The sequence below is a fragment of the Chlamydotis macqueenii genome, chromosome 24, assembly GCF_036417535.1.
Source record: "Chlamydotis macqueenii isolate bChlMac1 chromosome 24, bChlMac1.mat, whole genome shotgun sequence".
NCBI classification, from domain to species: Eukaryota; Metazoa; Chordata; class Aves; order Otidiformes; family Otididae; genus Chlamydotis; species Chlamydotis macqueenii.
This window is the reverse complement of record NC_141579.1, coordinates 486,005-506,992: the sequence shown is the minus strand read 5'-3', so window position 1 is coordinate 506,992 and position 20,988 is coordinate 486,005. Positions and strand designations below refer to the sequence as shown.

The 20,988-nt window shown below is 47.0% G+C and overlaps 1 protein-coding gene across 4 annotated transcripts in view; it reads left to right on the top strand.

Annotated features, from left to right (window-relative positions):
• Positions 1–20,988, top strand: part of CDON (cell adhesion associated, oncogene regulated) — a 62,634-nt gene that overhangs the window by 16,592 nt on the left and 25,054 nt on the right. For all 4 annotated transcript variants that reach the window (XM_086766247.1, XM_086766245.1, XM_086766246.1 and 1 more), the window contains exons 2-8: positions 12,828–12,964; positions 14,990–15,262; positions 16,886–17,032; positions 17,347–17,490; positions 17,837–18,124; positions 18,968–19,237; positions 20,174–20,527. In XM_086766247.1, the coding sequence (XP_086622373.1) occupies positions 12,889–12,964; positions 14,990–15,262; positions 16,886–17,032; positions 17,347–17,490; positions 17,837–18,124; positions 18,968–19,237; positions 20,174–20,527 (1,552 nt within the window). In that variant the 5' untranslated portion in view covers positions 12,828–12,888. The remainder of the gene's footprint in view (positions 1–12,827; positions 12,965–14,989; positions 15,263–16,885; positions 17,033–17,346; positions 17,491–17,836; positions 18,125–18,967; positions 19,238–20,173; positions 20,528–20,988) is intronic.

Below are 20,988 nucleotides of genomic sequence, written 5' to 3'. Positions count from 1 at the left end.
TCTTACAGCCCCCAGCTCCCCCCGCCCCGTACCGAAGGAGGGATGAGGCTGTGCCAAAGGTCCCGGGTGGAGGAGGAGATGAACCGCAGCTCTGCCAAGCCAGAGGGGAGGCTCAGGTTGGAGAGAGGGTCCCCGTGGGCCACTCTGACTGCGATGTCACCTGGCTGCGCCTACCTCACACACTGGTTAGAAATGGTGATGCTGGCACCTGCCAAGGGGGACGAGCTTGTGCCCAACGCAAGGCAGCATCTTCTGTGTCCAGGGGAAAAAAAAATAATAATATACAGGAGCTTGAAGACTGGGATTGGGGGAATGAACTTGTTGGGGACGAGGAGGTATGGCTTAGAAGTAGAAAAATGACATTCAGAAAGATGGTTCTTCAGTTGTGCCAGGGTGGATCTGTGGCCTTTTGAGCTGGCGGGGGTTGTTCTGGAGCCACGAACTGGAGATCTTCTCCCGGCGCTACGCGTGTCATCCTCGTTATCGCACACGCCGTTGGATACGAGGCTGGGAAGGGAGTTGCACAACTTCAGCAATGGAATTCATGTAATGAAATCTGTTATCATCCCTATGGATATACTGGAATAACTCTTTGGCAGCTCATAAGCTGTGTCTTGTCGCTTTAACGTCTTCGGATGCATCAGAGGTAGACAGATACAGTTGACGGGCTCAAAGAGACGGTGAGATGCGATGGTTGTGGGTGTCTGGGTGGGCCTTCCTCTGCTCAGGACCCCCAGCTCTGCTGTAGACTTATTCGCTCGCTGGCAAAAGCTCCGATAGCTCAAAGTCAAGTTGGTGAAACTCACTGGCTTTGGCTTTCCTGAGTTTTGTGGGAGACGGTGTGCTCGCGTTGATCCAATCCCCTCGGGGAACGTGGGATCGGAAGCGCTAGGGACAGCTTTCGGCTGTATTTTGGAGAATTTCTGTGTGGGGGCAAAGGTAAGATCTTTGAAACGGCATTGCCCCGCCTGGCGAATGGATTTTGCTGGTGTTGGCTCTACGTAATTTCTGGTAGCTGAAGAGTTCTGCTGTGTAATGTTCCAGCTCCATGCAGATTAAGTGTCTTGCAGAATCAAACTAAACAATAGCATGTGGTTTTCCTTTGTTCCACCCGATAAGAGCTCACACCAGTTTCCGAATTGCGGCTTGTGCGTGCGTATGCTCAAGCCTAGGCCCGGATTTTCATAAAATTTGCTGAGGGCTGTTACTTCTGAGGAGCTGTTTCACGTTTGCCATAGCTTCAGGAAACCTCTTTGTTTCTCAAGAGCCTTTTCAAAAGGTGTGTTTTGGTGTAGCGCTCGGCTACGTGTTGCCTAAATACTGCGCAGTGACAGTGCATTGCGGCTTGACGGAGATTTGAGTCTCCTCTAATAAAATGCAAGCTGAGGAGGAAAACCCCCAGGGTTTTTTGGAACAGAAGATGTTTTCTGTTCCTGCCGCTAATCTTTGTTGCAGAATGAAGTAGGAATGTATACTTTAAATCTGTCAGGGTGTAGAAGGAAGCTGGCAACGGATGTAATCAAAAATGTTGTTATCAAAACTCTCCAAATATGTTGAAATTTCAGGCTTGATGATATAATTTCAAATTAATCTGTTCAGACTGAGGCATTTTCTTGGGTGCAGATTGCACTTTCAAGTCGCTGTGCAAGTCGGGATCAGCCGGGGAGGAGTCCAGGACCGGACCGTAGATGGAGAGTACTGAAGTTAGGCGGCTGTGTGGCTTGAGCCTCCTCAGCCCCATGAATCGTCCTACAAACAGATCTCAAGTGAATTTGGTGGCTTTCTAGATCGCAGGCTTTTGAGCTGAGCACTTAAAAAACGGTCAAATTTTCAATTTTTTTTCTGAAGTGGCGCATGTGCCGTTGCTCGTATGTAACCAGCACACAAGTCTGTTGAGTTTATCTGAAACAACTCTTACTGGTTCCAGTAAAATGCAATGAAGCAGCACCCGATCCTACACGCTGCAGCAAAGACCCTGATCCGCCTGCCCACTACGACAGGAGACCAACGGTTTCCAGCCTTATTTTTGTAGCTTGGAATAAGGGAACTGCAAGTAACTCTCAGCCTTCTGACCCTTCCTCCTCCAGTGGAGAGGCCTCAGGTTGAGGACGTAAAAGAAGCTGCAGTCCTTCTCCGAGCCAAAGGTGTGAAGCTGTTTATTTTCACTCTGGAAATGTATATATTGCAGGAGGCAGATGCTAGCCTGCCTAACCGAAACGTTCACTACTTATCGGGGCTCTGGCAAGCGTACAAGTGTTGTCCCTTCTAATCCTCCGATATTAAAAAGTCCAGGCACCTTTCTCTGGCTGGGTCTGCTTTAAAAAACACACAGAGAAGCCAACAAAAAAGAAACGCTCGCTTTCTTTGCCAAGTTTAAATGAAGACTAATGCCGTGGTGCTGCTTAATCTTGTTTTTCTTGCTATCTGATGGATGCTAACGTGGGATGGAATCAATCCCGACAGCCGGTTATCTTTGCAGGGCCCCCGCGTGTTGCTGAGCTCAGCGTTAAAGTCTTGCCGGGGAGCTGGCGTGCTATGAAGAGTCTTGAACCTTCTTGCTGCATTGCCACAGCTGCGGTGTCCCTTCCTTCTTTGGGAAGGTGCCTCCCGGAACCTCCGGTCTGCTGTTGGACGTCCGAACAGAAACCCTGCTCAGGATGTGTCTGTGCGAGTGAAAACAGGGCGCAGTCAGGTTATCCCGGTGGAAAATTCTCCCTGGTGCCCGAGATGAAACCCAACTACTTTCCTATCAGTTGCTCGTGTTTGAACCGGTTCTGCTGGTGCCCTGATTTCACGGGAGGAGATTTAGGGCACTGACTCACGAACTGCAGCTCTTGGCTGCTGCCCGCTCCTTTGGGACCGGGGTCCCTGCCTCTAGCAGGGGTGAGGTGACGGAGCGTGGCCGCAGCGGGTGAAGCGGCAGAGCTGGAGAAGCCGAACTCTGGCTGCGGTTTTGTGGTCGTTGCTGCCTCCTTCCCCTGGATCCACGCTCTCCTTCGGCTCCGCTGGCACGAGCTGCGGCCGGTGCTTGGTTGCGCAACGCCCCTGAGCAAGCCCAACCCAAAACCTTGCTCTCCTTCCCCCGTGTTCTGCTACCCCTCTCCTCGTGTGCGAGCCAGGTCAGTTTGTTGTAGCAAACCTGGCCTGACCAACATGATTTTCTCTTTCTCTCTCGTCTTTTTTTTTTTTTTTTTTTTTTCACCCTTTTCTCTCCTGCATAGCTGTTGCATTGAGGCAGCTTTTATCCGTGCCCAAGGCTAATGGGATTGCTTTCCTGCCTTACTAGAGGGAATGCTGTCACTTGTGTCAGGATTCCTTCCCTCCAGGTTAAGAAGCTCAGAAGCGTGTTTTTGCCGGAGAGTTCGGACTTCAATTTTGAAACCAGGTTTGACCTCTTGAGCGTGGGGGAAGGGAGGGGAGTAGAGCAGTAAAACCGAATTACCCGGTTAGCTTACTGTACCGCTGAAGGATGAATTGTTCGAAGGCTTGTTTTAATCAGGGGAAGAAAGGACGGGCTCTTTCCTGCTTTCTCCCTCAGCTGTCCCTGGCTAGCCGGTTTGCTTTTTAAGAAGCGTTGTTCTCCTGCCTCTCTACCCTGGAGACCGGGTTCGGCGGCAGCGTGTGTCGGCATTGCACGTGGCAGCGCGTGAAAGCAAGGGAAGCGGCAACTTCCAAGTGGAGGATGGCACTTTTGTGTAGGGAAGTGGAGTCAAGATGGATGAATTGCTCTATTCAGTGCAGGATTTCAGCTGTCTGCAGGCACGGTGAATTTTGAAGGGTGACTAACAAGCGCGCTGTAGCGCTCGGGCTCTGCTCTCTGCTTCCAGCGCGCCTCCCATATCCTGCAGCCATGAGTTCACAGGCTCCTAATTGCCTATGATGTAAGACAGCAGTAGATGGGGTTGCTATAAATTCTGGCTGCAGGTGTGGATTTAATAGTTGTTCTTCCCTTGAAGGGATCGCGGATGGCGTGGATCCCTGCAAGTTGCAACAGACTGAGTTGGACTCGAGGGGTGAGGCAGCTAAATGAACCATTTGCCTGCGTGTTGGGGTGTGTGGGTTGTTTTTTTTTTTTTTTTTTTTCTTTAGAGCTGTTGCTTGCTGGAGGCTACTGATGGACGAGGTGTCGGCGTCCATCTGGAATTGCCTCAGAAATGAGCTCGCTGTCCCCTAACAGAGCTCGCCTGCGGTTGCTCTTCTCTTCATCAACCATCTCATGCGTCAAAACCTACCAGGCGTGAGGGCGATGCTGGAAGCAGAGCTTTAGGCAGCATCCGTGGACACAAGCTCCTTTGTCTGAGAGTCCGACAGGTTTTTCTGCTGACCAGAGCAAGCCTGTGGTACTAGGTTTTTTGTTTTGTTTTGGTTTCTTTTTTTTTTTTTTTTTTTTTTGGTGCTTGATCCTGGTTATAGGAGCCATAGAGAAATTATAAACACCGTGATCGTCCTTGGTGTGCAAAATCCAAACTTTTTGGAGGGGCAGTTCTGAAGCACGCCATGGCGTGTGCACGTGTAGCTCGGATAATTAGGACAGCGAGTCCCCTAGCTCACTTGAGAAAGTGGGCATGTCTCGATTGGAGTTGGATGTCGTATGTGTGTGTATATATATATATTTTTTTTTTTTCCTTAATTTTGCCCACATTCTTGCAGTTTATGAAAGATACTGGGGTGGTGCTTCATGAGTTGCTCTTCATGGACATCCATTTCCCCCCTCTCCTTTGGGCTAGTGCTCCAAACCTGCATGGTGAGCTGAAACTGCTCCCTCATCCAGGTGAAAACTAATTTTTCTTTTTTTTTTTTTTTTTTTTTTTTCCTCCTTTGGCTGAGCTTTCAGCTGGATCTGCCAGCAGATCTGACTCACTCGGTGGCCGCACGATCCTTGGTGCAGATAGGAGAATGCAAGCCAGGTCCTGAAGGAAGGAAGGTGTTGCTGCCCTCCTCGGCAGCAGCCTGTCTTTAAATTGGCTTTAACCCGTTTGGAAATCTTGGTAAAAATCACTTGGCTTAAAGTAAAATGAGCCTTCTGAGGACTGCAGGAAGGAGTAGAGGGGGGATGTTTGCAGAAGGACCCTTCGAGACGCCGTTGAGGTGAGCAGAGCTGCCGTTGGCAATCATAAAGCCGTGACAGAACCGGCACAGGTGTGGAGCTAGGTATGGGGAAGAAAATGGGAATTTGAGGCAAAGCAGCACCAAGCCAGGAGAGGATGAGAGGGGGTGAGGTCTTGGGGGACCCTGAAGAGCCAAGGGTGAGAATTTTGTGTGTATTTGGCCTGCAGTTGCTGTGATGGAACTGTTAGGCTAATGATACCTTCCGATCCCTTGGGGTCTAAAAGCCCTTATTTAGGCATTTAAGGATAATTGCAGCCCAGAACGCTGTGTTAGGCTAATGCTGTGGTTTGGTGTTTGTTTTTTTGTTTTGTTTTGTTTTTTTTCTTCCCCCGAGGCTAGAGGAGTCAGAAGCCATACCCACTTCATTAGTGTGGCAGCAGGGGCACTGTCTCAGCGTTTTTTTTTTCCCCTGAATTTAATAATAAAAGTAACCCAATTGTTATGGCTGTTTGTGGCTAGGAAAGTGCGGCTTCTGTGATGATTTATTATTATTCTTTTCCCCGATGTCTGCCTTGCTGTGACCAGCGCTGATATAGCAGGATAGAAATCCCAGGTCTCCCCGAAGGGAGCCCGTACGTGTGTCGAGAGCAGACTGGGAGTGTTTTCAGCTGCGTGCTGCGGAGGCACAGTACACAAACCGTTAAATTTTCTTCCCTCGGCTCACAAATCCATTTCTTCAGTCAATGCCAAAGCATGCGTTCTTCTATCAAGACCATATGTACGCCAAGACCGAGGTTTTAAAGTCAAGGTGTTTTTGAAATATTGGAGTGCAAATTAAGTATCTAAGTAATCTTAACAGTCTTCTGAAAAAAAAAAAAATTCTATCAGCCTCACATATAACTCAAAGGATTAATGGAAAGCTAAACTTTGATCAGAGTCCAACAGCTGATACCAACCAGGAGACTTTCCAGGCCTGAAAGCAAAGCAGAAAAATCCACCGAACGACTCGGCAAAAGGTCTGCTTCTCCATCTTTGAGGCAGGCCAATGTTTTGGTCAAGTTTTTAGGTTAATACTTCTAAACTTTTTTTTTTTTCTTCCTCAGTTGGTTAATGTCGTCTTGCATCACCTTTGTCCCGTGACGCTGGACCTTACCTGTAACAGTTTGAGTAAATCACTGATGTTACTGGGGCTGTTTTATAGCTTTGGAAAGACCATCAGGGAGGACCATCAGGACTGCAGGCCTCCTATCCTTGTAGGAACTCGGTCACTACTCATTTGCTCAGTGCTATTTGGTTTGGTTTTTTTTTTTCCCCTGCCATCTGCTGCCCTGAGCAAACATTCAGTCTTCATTTTGAACAAAAATAGCTGGCCATTACCAATCGCCGCACAACCGACGAGATATTTTAGCCCCTGGAGTTGCTCTCAGGCTTCAGTTGCCGATTCACCGCTGGGTTTTAAATCGTGTGGAGCAAGCATGAAGCTTCATGCGTGCTCCCGCAAGGCCGCTCATAAAAACGCGTGTCACCTAAAAATGGTTCAGTTGGTGTTTTTACACTGAAGTGTGTAGGAAACGCGTTGGATGGTTGGAGACGTCTGTGAAATTCACGGCGAGGATCGCAAAGGTTGCGCAACTGTAGTTTCCCTCCTTGAAGCTGTTACGATAAGGATCTAGAACGTAGACTTTCATTTGTTTAAAATGTAATAAATAAATATGAAAATAACATCAAAGGATGCTTTTTCTTGTAACTTTTAAATGCCTTTCCATTTGGTTTGTTTCTGTAGCTGCCTCTGAGCATGGTTTGTTGTGTTCCCTGACCTGTTTATGTCTTTCGCGCTTGGTTTATAGGGTCACTGTCAGCAAACTGGTTTCTGTGGGGTTTTTTCCCCACTCAGATTTTTTTGGTTAGGGAAAATACCAGGCTCGCAGGACTGGCAGGCAGCGTTCAGTTTGTTTTCTAAGAGCACCCACAAAATCCCTCTGAAGTACATCATGTTATTACTAACACTCACAAGATCCTGTCTTTCGTGATGCTGTAATTCTAATACAAATGCCCAATGATGGTATTTAAAAAGAAAAAAAAACCAAAACAGCCACCCCCTTATGTAAATGCCTGGCTCCTTATCTGCATCGCTCGGCTTCCTGTAATTTAGTAACACAGAAATTGCCGTTCCAGTGCTGGAGGTGGAGAAGAGTAAAACGGGAGCCCTTGAATTTTTTTTTTTTTTTTTTAACCCAAGCTGTGATTACAGCACGACTCTTCTGGGCGCTCGAGCCCTCTCCTCGCGGTGTAATTAGGAACACATTGATTCTTATTGCAGCTGGCAGCTGCTCGCCATTGCCTTTTTTCAGCTTCTGACCCCCCTCGTCCCGCTGACCTTTCCTGGGGTTAGTCGTAGGCCCTTTTCATTGTGATGGGCTAGAAGTGGCTCATGTGGAGTTGATTATTTCCTTGCTTGTCTGGCCTTTTTGGTGCCATAACTCCAAGTCACTTCCATTTTCTTCCCCTGCTTTTGGCTGACCACAGTGAAAGGAAATGCTTTTGCTGGCGACAGGATCGGTTTGCACGCTCCGCTGACTCGATTGAGACCCTGAAAAGGGGGGAGGGGGAGGGTAATGAACACTGTAGGTGCTGCATTTGCTTTCTAAAGGTTGATGTTAATGATTGAGTGCTCGTTAAGCATTCATAAAAATGAGGCTTGGTCGCCTCAGACCATTAAAAATCCCCGTCCTTGCTGTGCGGCAGTGAGTCTTTAGGAGGTGCGCCCGCGATGCGGCGTGTGGGCCAGCGCGCCGCTGTCAGCGCCGGGGACCTTCCGGCCTTTCCCGGTTACCAAAAGACCTCGGGATAAAGTCGGCAGTCGGTCCGTAAAGCCGACGGAGGGCCTGTTGGTTGCTACCGGGCTGCCGACCCGCTCCTCCCCAGCACAAAAAGCTAATGAAGTATATATGCCAGCTGTTACGCTCATTTTGCCAGACCCCAGGAGGACAGCGTGAAGACAGTCCGTGATCAAAGGCTTTGGAGATCACTGAGGAGCAGAGCTGCAGGAATGTCTGATTGCTTTCTCTTGGAATGCCACAGCCTTCAATACCTTTTTTTTTTTTTTTTTTTTTTTAAAGGTGTCTCGGTGCGAGATTTAATGATCTAACTCGGCTTGCTCGCACCAAAGGCATGGTGTTTTAGTTAATTCTGGGGGTTTTGTTTGCTCTAAATTTAGGTGCTTTGAAAACTGGTGGTTTTTGTTGTACTGATGGAAACTATCTTGGGGAGCAAGTTAAAACTTTTTTGGTAATTCTTTAATAAATGATCTATGGAAAAAAAAAAACCAACTTGCCGTGCTTTAGGTGTTAAATCACATAAAGTGAGGCTGGAGTAATTGATTTTGAGTTGCTGCTGTTTAGGAAAGCTGTAAGTTTTCAGTATCCAAAGCTGTTTTTCTCCAAGTGAAAACCGTTGTCACGTCTGCAGTCTAGAAGCAGTAGCTCTGTCACTTTTTCCTAGGGCTTCTCCGAGAAGGCTGTCAGCTGCTGCAGAGGTGGAGTGGGCAACCTGAATAACTCCCTGTGTTCCCCAGCGTGCTGTTTCCTTCCTCCTCCTCCTCCTCCTTCCCCGCTTTGCTGCGGCATTTATAGGCTAGTGAAGAAACCCCTTCCTCCTTTAGCTTCAGTGGGCCGAACCGGCTGGCTGAAGGTCCGGGGGGTTTGGAGGGGAGCAGCGGGGCGGCAGGAGGGTGGGGGCTCAGTAGCTCTGGTGGCTACTTGCCCCTGGGAAGGGGGGTCCTGGCGTTGCCCTGCCAGCTGGTCTGAGGTGGCAGGAAGATGATTCAGGGAGCGAAACCAGAGGGAACAAAACTATCAGAAAAGGCTATGAGATAATGCTCTTGTTGGCAGTGACTCTGCCCTCGGCTGTGAGGGTGGAGATGAGAAGTTCATGGTTTGGTAAATAAGAAGGGCAGGTTCTTGGCCGTGTTTTGAAGGACACGGGATCCGCTTGGGCTGGACACCATATGAATGGGTGGAAAACAGCTTTTTGTCATCTTTTCGAGTATAAAAGCCTTTTTGGGGGAGGGCAAGCACGGGTAGGAGTGAGTTAATTTAACCTACCGTCTCCAAATTAGTTGCGCTGAACAGACCAGGCGTGGAGCCTTAGGCTGCTGGGTTGGGGAGAAACAGCGACAAATGTGAAGCTTTGGGAAGGGAGGAGAGCGTCGCTGCTAGGGCCGTGCTGAGCCCGCCACATTGGAGACGAGAAGCCCACCTGGCCAGTTGATTGCCGGTGTTTTCACATCTGAGCCCAGTCGGGCGTTTCGGTAAATCTGTGTGCCAAGGGCTGCTCCCTGGCCCTTGCCCGTCTGTTGGGGCTGAACTACGACACCATCCTGATGATGATCTTCAGGCCTCAACAACTGGGCGATGGTGTCCACACTGCCCTGCAGAACGTAGCTGGTGTGTGCCAGGGCTGAGGTGACAGCCCTGCTCCTGCACTGGGAAACCTCTCCGGTGCTCCTGAAGGGACCGATTAAAGTGTTCCCTCCCCCTCTGCTTGGAGTTGGCTCTGATCGTTTATTTTGCTTGCCTGTAGACGGCATCCTGAAGGTCGTGGGGCTGAAACCGTGAGCTGACGGACAGACGCGTGCCTGGCCTGTCCACATGGCTGTTTGGCAGGGGGACCCTTTTTAAAAAGGGTCTGTGACAAATGAGATGCACAACCGGAATTATGTGGTCTTCAGAAGTACTCAATCTTACACATCAGCTCCAAAAGTACCAGGTACACGTTTCTGAACACCTCTGTGTGTGCTTCTGAGGAGAGGATGTCTGTTGGAATGGTCAGGATGATGACTCCTGGTGACACGGGTCCATTATATTCCTCGTTTCTTTTGATCCACAAGTGACAAGTTACTGTAGAGCTGACCAGGAGGTGAAGTGCTGGGTGAAAATAACTGGAAGATGACGTTAGATGAAGATGTGGTGGGAGTAGGAAAAAGATGGGCCTTTGCCGTGCTGTGGCTTTCTGGTATGTGACACTGATGGTCTGGAGAGATTGCCAGTGAAACTGGAAAGGACTTGATCTGTGGAAATCATGTCCATCTCTGTTCAACCTTGAATGTTATTGATATGAATAATTCCAGTTGCTGCTGTTTTACTGTAGAAGACCTGGAAGTAGCCCCTTTTCTCAGTGACACCTTTTACTTCTAAATAACTTTGATCCACCAGTGATGGAGACCCACTCTCTCAAGCGAGGAATAGTGAACCGGGTGAGCCGGTCTTGGAATCCGAGTCGCCTCGGTGGAGCCACATCAAGCCAAAGCGCTCCTCTGTCTGTTCCCAGCAGGTCCCCGATGACTGGGACTTGCTGTCACAGTGGGAGTTGGGGGTGACTGAAATGGCGGTGAAGGGGCAGATTCATGTTTTCCACCCCTAAGGCCGTTCAGTTCTCGGACGTGCGTTAATACAATACTGAAGAGGCAAGGCTTCTCCACTGGGTCACTAAAGACCCCAAAACTACCACCTGTGGCCTTGCTCTCTTCTCCATACTTAGCGAGGGGCTTCTGGAGTAACACCACCTGTAGAAGAAAAAGAAAGAAGCAAATATTTTGGGGTTGTGTGTTGCGTGTCAGAGCTCATCTTCCCCCTGTGCTCCCATCTCCACCAGCGAAGAAGAGGTTTCTGCGGTTCCTTCAGAAATGGGCGTTGGAGAAGCTTTGTTCGGATGCCTGAGTGTTGTTGCTGAACAATGCTACTCCAATTAAAGTGAATATTTTTCTTTTTTTTTTTTCCTCCAGTCAAATAATTTTGGTATTTGTGGCTTGCTTTGTGTACTCACTGCGTTACAGCTGATCTTACCGCTCCGCAAGCCTGCGAAAGCCAAACTGGTAGGTCGCAAGCAGAGTAGCTGTTGACACTGGCAGCTAGGAACATGTAAAGAGAAAGATAAACAGAGGGAAATCAGAGACTGGATAAAGCAGATCTGCAAAGATAAAGTTTAGTTAAAGATAATGAGCTGGCCTTGTTTAAAAAGACAGCTGCAAAATAACCCAGTAGCTCCATGTGCTGGGGTTAAAGTTGACCCAGAATATACGTTTCATTGCTTTTCATAAATAAATAGCGGAGGGAAGATTTGGCAAAAAGCAACATTGCCCCCCACCCCTCTTCAGCGAAGTGTTTGATGTTAACAAGTTCTCCGGGTGTTTACTTTGTCCTCTGCGCTCGCTGGTGGAGCCGCTCTCCTGCCCTCGAACCGAGTGAGAATTCAAATAAACCAAACCACTTTCTGCTCAGCCGGGCTCTTCTGCCATCTGCGTCTTACCGAAACGGCCCGGGCCCGCGCTGGGGACCCGGCCTGGGCTGCGGGATTGCCGGGTCTTCCCAACAGCTGAAATACATTTGCTGGGTCAGATAAATCCCTCCAGAAACTGGAGCGGAACTCGGCAGCGTCTCTTTCAGCCCTCTCAAGCTGTCATTATCAGCTTGGAGTGCGATTTGCAGGGAGAAGCAGCAGTAAGCAAATAGCTCTATAAAATCTAGAGTGATTCTTTTATTATTATTGGAGTCTTTTCCCGATGCTTATTTCGTGGATATATTTTACAGTGATGTTCTGATGATAAAATACTGTTATTTTTAAATAAACCATGGGAATAATTCCGCTGTTGATATCTGGATCCGGCTTCTTGGAAAGCAAACGACTCCACGAGCGCTCGATAAACTGGGACTTAATTCTGTCAAGCCTGTGGATTGTTGCACTTGTTTCTGCACGCTGCCAGTAAAACTCCTGGTTATTGTACATGTGTGAGATACATGTTTATATACACGTCTGATGTATGAGATGTTTAAAATGTACGTTGAGTGTTATCAGCGGCGAAACTGCGCGGCCGGGCTGATAAATGAGGTAACTGCAGTAAATGAACTCAAATCTTATTCATCATTAGGTTACACAAGGCAGATAGAAAATTTCAGTGAACGACAGCTGCAGGTTAAGTTGTTTGTTTTTTTTTTTTTTCTCTTGTAGAAGAGAGCGTTCGATGGAGACTGAGAGTCAAAAACTGTTTCCTCATGCAAGCTGGGTTTCAGGGTTTAGTTTGCGTCTTGCTGGTTCCATGGTTTAGTTTGTGGGTTTTGGTGCTGAAAATGAGATCTCTTCCAGCAATGGTCAGGTGAAAGGATTGTCCTCTTGTAGAGGTAAAAGCACACATAATGGACGCCCTAGGATGATATAAAGAATTCGGTGCTGGTTTGGGAATATAAACGAGAACGAGATCGATATTGGTGATTTTTTTCCGGTAGACGTTTGCCGGCGTTTGACTGTAAAGCATGCTGGAAGGGGCAAGCAGGTGACGTCTCAGTGAGCAGGTTTGGAGCAATTAGGAGCGGTAGCCACGTCGCAGCGTGTGGATTCATAAAAACTTGTAAAGCAAGTGTAGCCTGGTGATAGATGGTCAAGTGATTATTGTTTGCAAACAATATTATCTCCAATAGATAAGCTGTTTAATTTGGACATCAGCTCCTCTCCTTGAAAAGCAGTCTAATTTATCAAGGCGGTACGGTTCGGCGCGGATGCCTCGTACCCCAGCTGTGGAAAAAGTCTTATATTAAGAATAGTACTTGGAAACATGGTTAAGTTCAACTTCGAACTCATTTTTACAGATGGTTTCTATATTGCAGAGAATATTGGCTGTTTCCTGGCTGCGCTCTTTTTTTCTAAACCCCAAACACTTTGTTGTAAGAGAGTTAAAAGGCTAACTCCTGAAACTTACAGTAGACATCTGTTTGTTTGTTTTGTAGCTGTTTCGGTGCCTCATCTTAGTCTGGAGCTTCGTCCTTTCAACTTCTCTAATCTGGCGCTATGCATCCAGATCCCGGGCGCTTACAGGCACTGCTCTTCATCACTGCCGCGGGTCTCATCGCTGCCACGAGTTCAGGTAAGGCCTTCTCGCCCGAGCCGAGGTGACTCGCTCGGAGATGTTGGAGGTTGAGCCCTTACTTTTGAACGAGCAACGATTTGGAGTGCATCTCGACGTGGCCAACTTTAATGCATGTTATCAATATTCTGCTTTTAAGGAAGCATGGAGCCTTTAAACGCAGTCTTAAACTAAATATATGACTTTGCTTTCGAAAAGTTGGCTCAAAACAAGTGCTTGAATGTGGAAGACTCTCAGTTAACGTGGGTTTGTTCTTTGGGATCTCCGTGGACTTAGCTGGACGCAGATTTTGCTGCGTACAGTGCATCCTGTGTTCCCATGGGGCTGGGAGGGGTTTGAAATTTGCAGGGGGAAAGGGGAATCGGATCTTTGAAAGGCGAACGCTGATGCGTGGCTGCAGTTGGAACAGCTCTTGCGTTAAAAAAAGAAGAGGGATGGTTTTAATTGACACATCTGCTCTGTGTAGTCAGCTTGTCTTAACGTAACCACACAAAAAAGAAGCTTTTACTACTTTTAGCACTTCATAGCCAATCGTTATAAGCAAATGGGATAAATTTTATTTTTCAAGCAGTCGTAGGAGATAAATTCCAGCTGCAGGGTCACTGCTACCAATTTTGACTTTTACACTGAGCACCGAGTGTTGGTGTGGTAAGCAAGGGCAGGGGCGCAGATGGAAGGCGCAGTGCAATTTCCTAGCGATTGGTGGCTAGCAAACTAAAAAGGTCACTGCTTTTCTCTTACCCCTGGAAATTCAAACTGAACTAATGGAGGAAAAGCAGTTTTCTAATTAAAAGCTAAAAATGGACATCTGGAGTCCCATGAAGTGCTTGGATACCGTTTTTATGGATTTCATCTTTTTTGTTAAGTGAAGCCACACTTTAATTTCCAGTTTTATTTTATGCTTATGCAGATAGTTTATGGTTCTGTTAAAAATGCGTGGTTTCTCATCTGAAACTCATAAACAGAGCTTGGATGGACTGATTTTAGAAGAAAAGCATGAGCTGAGGGCCCCACCTACAAGAAAACTGTCTCTTACTTGGATGTCATTTGATATCATCTTGACCCGTACTATCTGGAATTCTTTAGCTCATTTACAAACTAAGAATTGTTTTCCCCTGCCACTGTTGTCTTTTTTTTTTTTTTTTCTCCCGTATTTCTAAGCAAACAGGAGTTAGTGGTGTTAATTGCCTTTTGCTTGCTCCCTTTGTAGAAAACCTTTAGTGGAGAATTCCATAGAAAACAAATGGAAATAATTCCCAGTGTTTCATTGGCCGGGATAGGAAAAAATTTCCTCCAACAAGCAGGAATTTTCTTCTGGCAAATAAGTGGATTCTCATAACCAAGTTTTGTGGGACTGAGCCTTTTATTTATTAGCAGCTTTTCCTGTGTCTGTTCATCTTTCCTCGGTAAAGATAATGGATGCCCAATTCATCATTCTCGTCCTGATGAAGTCCATGTATTTGGAATTAACAAGAGCCTTTGCTGTTCGGCCAGCTTTTTTTTTTCATCCTGCTATTTTTAATTAGTTCTGCAGACTCGGAGGCGGTTCTGCACAAATACCTGGCAGGCTGCTACCATTTCTGAAATTTTACAAGTCGCGTCCGGGCCCGCTTTGCATGGGACAGATCAGCTACGGCTGCCTGTTCCCGTGCTCTGTCTCTTCAGGTGATGGCTGCTCTTTCACTCCACCTAAATCCAGTGGGATTGCCGTTTTTACTGGCCCCAGCTGCCGCGATGCTGTTGCCTGGTGCACACTTGGGGATGTGCCTCACCCTTCCCGTACGCCAAACCTGCCTTCGTTTAATCGCTGTTACCCTCTCAGTAGGGTTTGAATCTTGTCTCGACGTTTTCCCTGATGTTAGAGATAGTGGGAATCTGCCATGAGTTCCTCTTGCGGAGGAAAAGGCGACGCCTGCTTGAGCGTGATCAGCCTTTTGTACAAGTCACTGCATCGTTAACCGTATCACATGTGCTCATGCTAAATGCCGTTAGCTAACTGAATATATATATTTTTTTTCCTTTTAGATTTAACTCCCCATTTTATTTCTGAGCCTTTATCCACTGTCCAGAAGTCTGGTGGGCCCGTACAGCTCCGCTGCGCTGCCGAGCCCTCCACGGCTCGCCTCTCTTGGCTGTTTAATGGGGAACCTCTGGACAGCAAGGCGGGAGAAGTGGAAATCCAGTCAGGATCTTTGACAATCGTCTCCCTCAGCCTGTCAACCTCTGGTCGCTATCAGTGCATTGCTAACGGCAGCGTGGGCGCCGTCGTGAGCAGGCCTGCAACGGTATCGATGGGCAGTAAGTTAATTTTTCTTTATATTCCTTGCTCCTTGCAAATTATATAGACTGGTTTGTATGGTTTGTTTGTCTTTCACTTTGGGGAAACACCTGCTTTCAAGGTGTGGGTGTTTTTTTTTTGTTTGTTTGTTTGTTTTTAACCTTGTCCGGTATTCAGTATGTGATCAATTACACACTTTTCACCGATTTTTTTTTTTTTTTTTCTTTTTTTTCCCCCCTATGTCATCTGAGGCGTGTCAGGTAATGCAGCCCTGGAACAGATTCCCCAGAGAGCTTGTGGACCTCCATCCTTGGAGGCTTTGAAAAACTCAACTAGACAAAACCACAGCTGACTGATTTAGTGTTGATGATTTTGGGCTGAAGGACCTGGAGAGTCCTTTCCAGCAAATATAAATATTATTCAGTGAAATAACATTCGCTTTGATGAATTGACCTGAAAGTGCAAGGTTCCCAAAAGCTTCTCTTCAGAAAGGATCTTGAAGGAGCAACTGAGCTGCCATGCCATTGCAAAAGCGTGCTGGAGAGTTGAGGAGAGAGGAGTGAGAATTGTTGCCTGGGAAATAAGAGGGAGCTGCGAATTTTCCTTTTCGCTTACTTTATTTCATTTGGTCAAAGCTGTCTAGATGTTCTCCAGGTGTGGACAGTCTTCTGTCCTTCTAGGTACAATCTCCCTTCTCTCAGTGGCACTGGTCCTTCTAATCAGTCTTCGCCTTAGTGCTTGATCTGTAAATTACTTGACCTCAAAGGACTTTAGAAGGGGAAGGGCAACGTTTTCCATGGAAAGGATGTGGCGCTGAGAATGGGAATATAATATTCCTCCGTGAGCGTGATTTGTCCGCTTGGGATCGCAGTGCTGTCTGAATCGGGCCTTTGTCAAGCAGGATTTGAGTGATTTCTCTGTAAGGGTACCTCATCTATGGAGCATGTCCAGAATCCCTCTGGGAGGAAAATTTCTTAAAAGTGAGAGAAGTGAGTGTTTTGGTAAAGTACTGACCCATAGCAAGACCCTCTCAAGAGAGCTATAGGGGTGGCTAACCTAGAAAAACTTCACAACCTAGAAGATGCTTTGAACGTGAAGGGAGTAGAAGAGCAGCTTTCAGGCTTTTCTCCTCCTTTTGAGATTTTAGTAGGAAATTAGAAGGTGCTGTTAGCTGTTGAGGCTTTCTGCTTGCCGCAGTGCTCGTGCCAGTGAGCGGGAGGCGCTGCTGTCCTCGATGTTGTGTTAATTGCAATTACAGAGAGACAATTTGATGTTTCTTAGGGACAGGCTTCCTGCTGTTCCTGTGAATTGTCTTCTGTCGTGCCTGCAGAGCCACTGCTTGCTTTCACATATCTCTGCTTGCTTTTCCTGGAGCAGCTGAGGGAACGTAGGAACTATTTTTTTTTTTTTCTTTCCTCACTATTCCCACGGAAAAGCTGACCCTTTCTGTAGTACGGAAGCGTATGTAACAGGAGGGTTTGTGCTGTTACGGACTACAGAAAAGACAATGCTTCTTGATGTGGATATCCAGGGAAGATAATCAGCATGAAACCAGCTACGTCTTAAACATAAATACTGAGCTTACTGCCCTTCCCCTTTCCCAAGTCGTGGCTGCTCTTAACCTTTTACTGATTCTCTTCCAGGTCTAGCTAGTTTTGATACGTCGGAGAAAGCCGCCGTTGCAGCAGAGGAAGGAGGTACGGCATTCATTGGATGCAGAGTGCCAGAAAGTAACCCTGAAGCACAGGTTCGCTTTCAAGTGCGGGGAAAATGGCTGGAACAATCCACAGGTGAGACGTTTTGTGCCACTGGTCAGCAATATACATTTTCAACAAAAGCTCGCGTGGATTTTTTCTTAGAATGTAAAAGTAAAAAAAAAAACAAACAAAAACCTCCAGAAACTGGGAGAACTTCCTGTGCAAATCACTTTATCTAAACCTGTTTTCGTAAATCCCTGTCCTTTGCACGGCAGCATGGTTTCTTTGTGATCCTGCATTTAGAATAGTTTGATGTATCTGAGAAGTTATTGCAGAAAAAAAAATTAAAAAGGAAGCCTTTTTTGAAACTAAGTTAAATATCTTGTTTTCCTTCCTCACTTGTTTAGACAACTACCTAATTCTTCCATCTGGAAACCTGCAGATTTTGAATGTGTCTTTAGAAGACAAAGGCTCCTATAAATGTGCAGCGTACAACCCGGTTACTCACGATCTCAGAACAGAACTCACTGGACGTAAGCTCATAGTCACACGTGAGTATTCGGTTTGGCTTTCCAGAATTAATACATCTCAAATCGAATGAACAGCATCCCTAAGACTTTTTTTTAGCCTGGGCACAGCAGCCTAAATATCCACTGGTCTGATTTTACATACCGGATATTTTAAAATATCCACTGGAAAGGGCATGCTGCTAATACTCCAGCCACCCAACCGATTTTGGAGCAGGATTTTTGGAAGAGAGCGTTACAGCATCGTGCTTTGTCACAGTTACAAGTAGCCGGGCTTGAAAGACACAGCAAACCTCAGGACTGAAGGCAGGGGTGGGAGAGTGCGGTTCAATAAACTGGGGAGTGATAAGCCTCGTCTCCTTTCCTGCAGGCTCTTCCTCAAGTGGCTTCCACGTCCTTCACCCCCTGGCACCTCAGAGCCTGGCGGTGCCCCGGCACAGTCCTCTGACGCTGGAATGTGTGGTCAGCGGGTTGCCGCCAGCCTCCGTCCGCTGGGTTAAAGACGGCCGGGACGCGCTGAGGAAAGGCAGGTGGAAACTGCTGCACTCCCATCTGGTGACGGACAGGCTGGAGGCATCGGACTCTGGAAACTACTCCTGCGTGGTGGGAAATGAGTTTGGAGTAGTGAAATACATTAACTATTCACTTACTGTACTTGGTAAGAAAGAAAGAAATTTTCATCTCCTGGCAATGAACGTTTTCTTTGTATGCTTGCTGGTTTTGGCGTCTGATTACGAATAGCCTAACATTCTTTCTCAAGCTAAGTGTGTTAAAATAAAGAAATGTTCGTAGTGACTGAACCTCATCAGCTCTCCCAAGTTAAAATCCGTAACTATTTACCTCTTCAAATCCTTCGCAGCCTGAAATAATTAAACAGTAAAGGATAACAAACTCTGAGGGAAGAACTGATCTATTTATTTTTCTGCAGAGTGCCAAGCGTATATGGGATACAGTGTCAATAATGTGCCAGAAATCAGCTGGTTCTCTTTTGAGGTTGCTTTTAAGCAAAAAGCTGGTGAAGAGAGGCGGTATGTTTGGATGAGAACAAAAACAAAAGCAAAATAAGTATATTTGGCCTCTTTTTTTTTGTGGCTGCGAGTTGTTCCTAATCTCCCCTTTCCTTTGTAGCAGATCTTGCTGCTGTTTGAGGTTTTTGCCTCCATGACTGGTTTTGTTTTGTTTTTGAAATGTACCTCAGAAAACAGGCTGTTGACACACAACGCACCTTTTGTCATGGGGATGGCACTAAAGAGTTATTTTGAATTTACAGGTGTTTTATTTACAGTATTAAGGCAAACGTGTGACTGGAGTAGAAGGGAGAGACCATTAAAATAAGCAAGCGTGTGGGAAAAAATATTTTAGGCGGAGTAGAACTAGAAGTGTGGGGTGCTTGCTTAGCCTTTGTACGTGATAAGTTAGCGTAACATTTCGTGGTGTTTTTTTCAGGACTTGGCCTCAGGTCAACATACGGTAGTTTATGTAAAATTATTTCCCTGTATAGAACCTCCGTCGATCTCCAAGGGACTGCAAGATGAAACCGCGGCCACTGGAGCGACTGTGCATTTCTGGTGCGATGTCCGTGGAACCCCTGCTCCGACCCTCACCTGGCTCCACAATGCCGTTCCCCTCCATCTCTCTCCACGACATCTGCTGATGGGAAACCGTCTGCGGATCCGCGGCATCACCCAGGAGGACTCTGGCTTGTACCAGTGCATAGCAAACAACGGGGTTGGATTTGTGCAGTCCACTGGGAGACTTCGCGTCCAGCCGGGTAGGAGCACTTGCAGCACTCCAGAGCTGGAATGGAGCATTTGTACTTGAAGCTTTATTCTGTTTGTTTGTTTGTTTTCCCTCTACATTATGTATTGATTTGTTTCTGACCACTGCTCGTAGCAGATCTTGCAAAGGAGGTGCTTTCAGTTGAATTTTAAGAGGTGTTGGTGTTTCTAGGGTAGCAAGGTTGCTCAATACTTAAAACCTAGATTGCCAGCGACAATTAAATCAGCTTATGATTGGATTTGACAGGATTTATTCTTAAATGGAGTCGGGGTCCCGTTGTGCTTGATGAACTGGTATTCAGCACAGTTGGCCAATTCTCTAATTATTGGCCAACGAGTAATTATGCCTGTTCCGTATCCCCAAGTTTACAGAGCGATCATCAGATTTGGCGTTAACGCACACTTCCCCTCTATCAGATTAGCAGGTCTTTTTGATCGCTTGTCAGTCTAAGACACTTTCTGATACCTAGAGAACTTGATTTCTGCTAGCACAAGGACATGGGCAGCACCTTTGCTGTTCCTACCCTCCCCCTGTCACGCAGAGTTGAAGCTTTTCACCTTCCTGTCCCCGCTAAGATTGATGTGGACTCTGCAGAGGCAGGTTGAGCAGATAATTTGTGACCTGCTTGTCTGTGGGGTGGACTAAGCCAGTCGTGCCTGTGCTGCGTTACTCGCTGCCAGTCCAGTCTTCGTTATTTAGAAGATTTGAAGTGTGGTTCAAGTGTCGTTTTCTATCAGCACAAGTCTCAGCTGATCTCTTCGGACTGAAGAGGCTTCTAGAGAAGACCTAACTGTTAAAATGGTTAAAGCATGCGTGACTTTCTTAATTGTTTTGACTCACTTTGGCATTGAGAGTCGTGTTCCTTAGCCAAATTCATTCTTTGCTTATGTCGTTTTTGGTTTTGATTTTGTCTTTCTTCCTCCCCTAGGCAAAGGCTCTAGGCCAGTTATAGTCTCTCCACCAGCAAGCATTGCTGTGATAGACGGTGGGGATGTTATGCTATCTTGCAATGCCACTGGCCTACCCATTCCCGTGATCCGTTGGTACGACAGCAGAGGACTTATTACCAGCCACCCTTCCCAGGTCCTTCATTCAGAACCGCAGAAACCTCCTCCAGCAATGCCGGGCGGCGCCGCTGCGGAACCCACCTACTTCTCCGTGTCTCAAGCGGGCTCAAGCACCTTGCACATCAGGAACGTGACTCCTGGGCGTGCCGGGGAGTACACGTGTGAAGCCATCAACGAGCACGGCTCCATGGTGTCAAAAGCCTTCCTTGCAGTCGGTAAGCTTGCAGCGCAGAATTGCACAGTTGGCTCCCTGACTTGGGTGAGAAGTAAGAGATTAAGGGCTGGTAGGTAGCGCAGGCATCCTGGGGAAACAAAGCAGAGGAGTCTCGGCTGTCTTTGTGGAGCAGTTCCTCCCTTCCACCTGAGGCAGAGGAGAAATGGCTGTGCGTATATGATTAAAAACTACCCAGGGGTGAGGTTTTTTAATTTCTTGAGGTTGCTACTAGGTAAAGACAGTTCTAATACTACAGGCAAGATAGGAAAGAGACATTTCCGTTCTTCACATTGGGATATTGTGTGATATTAATAACAGGTTTAGGCTCCCCCAAGTTCCCTTCACGAGAACCAAGACACAGATTTTAGTTACATTTAAGTTTCTCAGGTCTTTCAGCGTCTTGCCTTAGTAAATTTAGCGGAACGTCAGTGGGATTTAAGGTCAGTGGAATTCAATATGTGG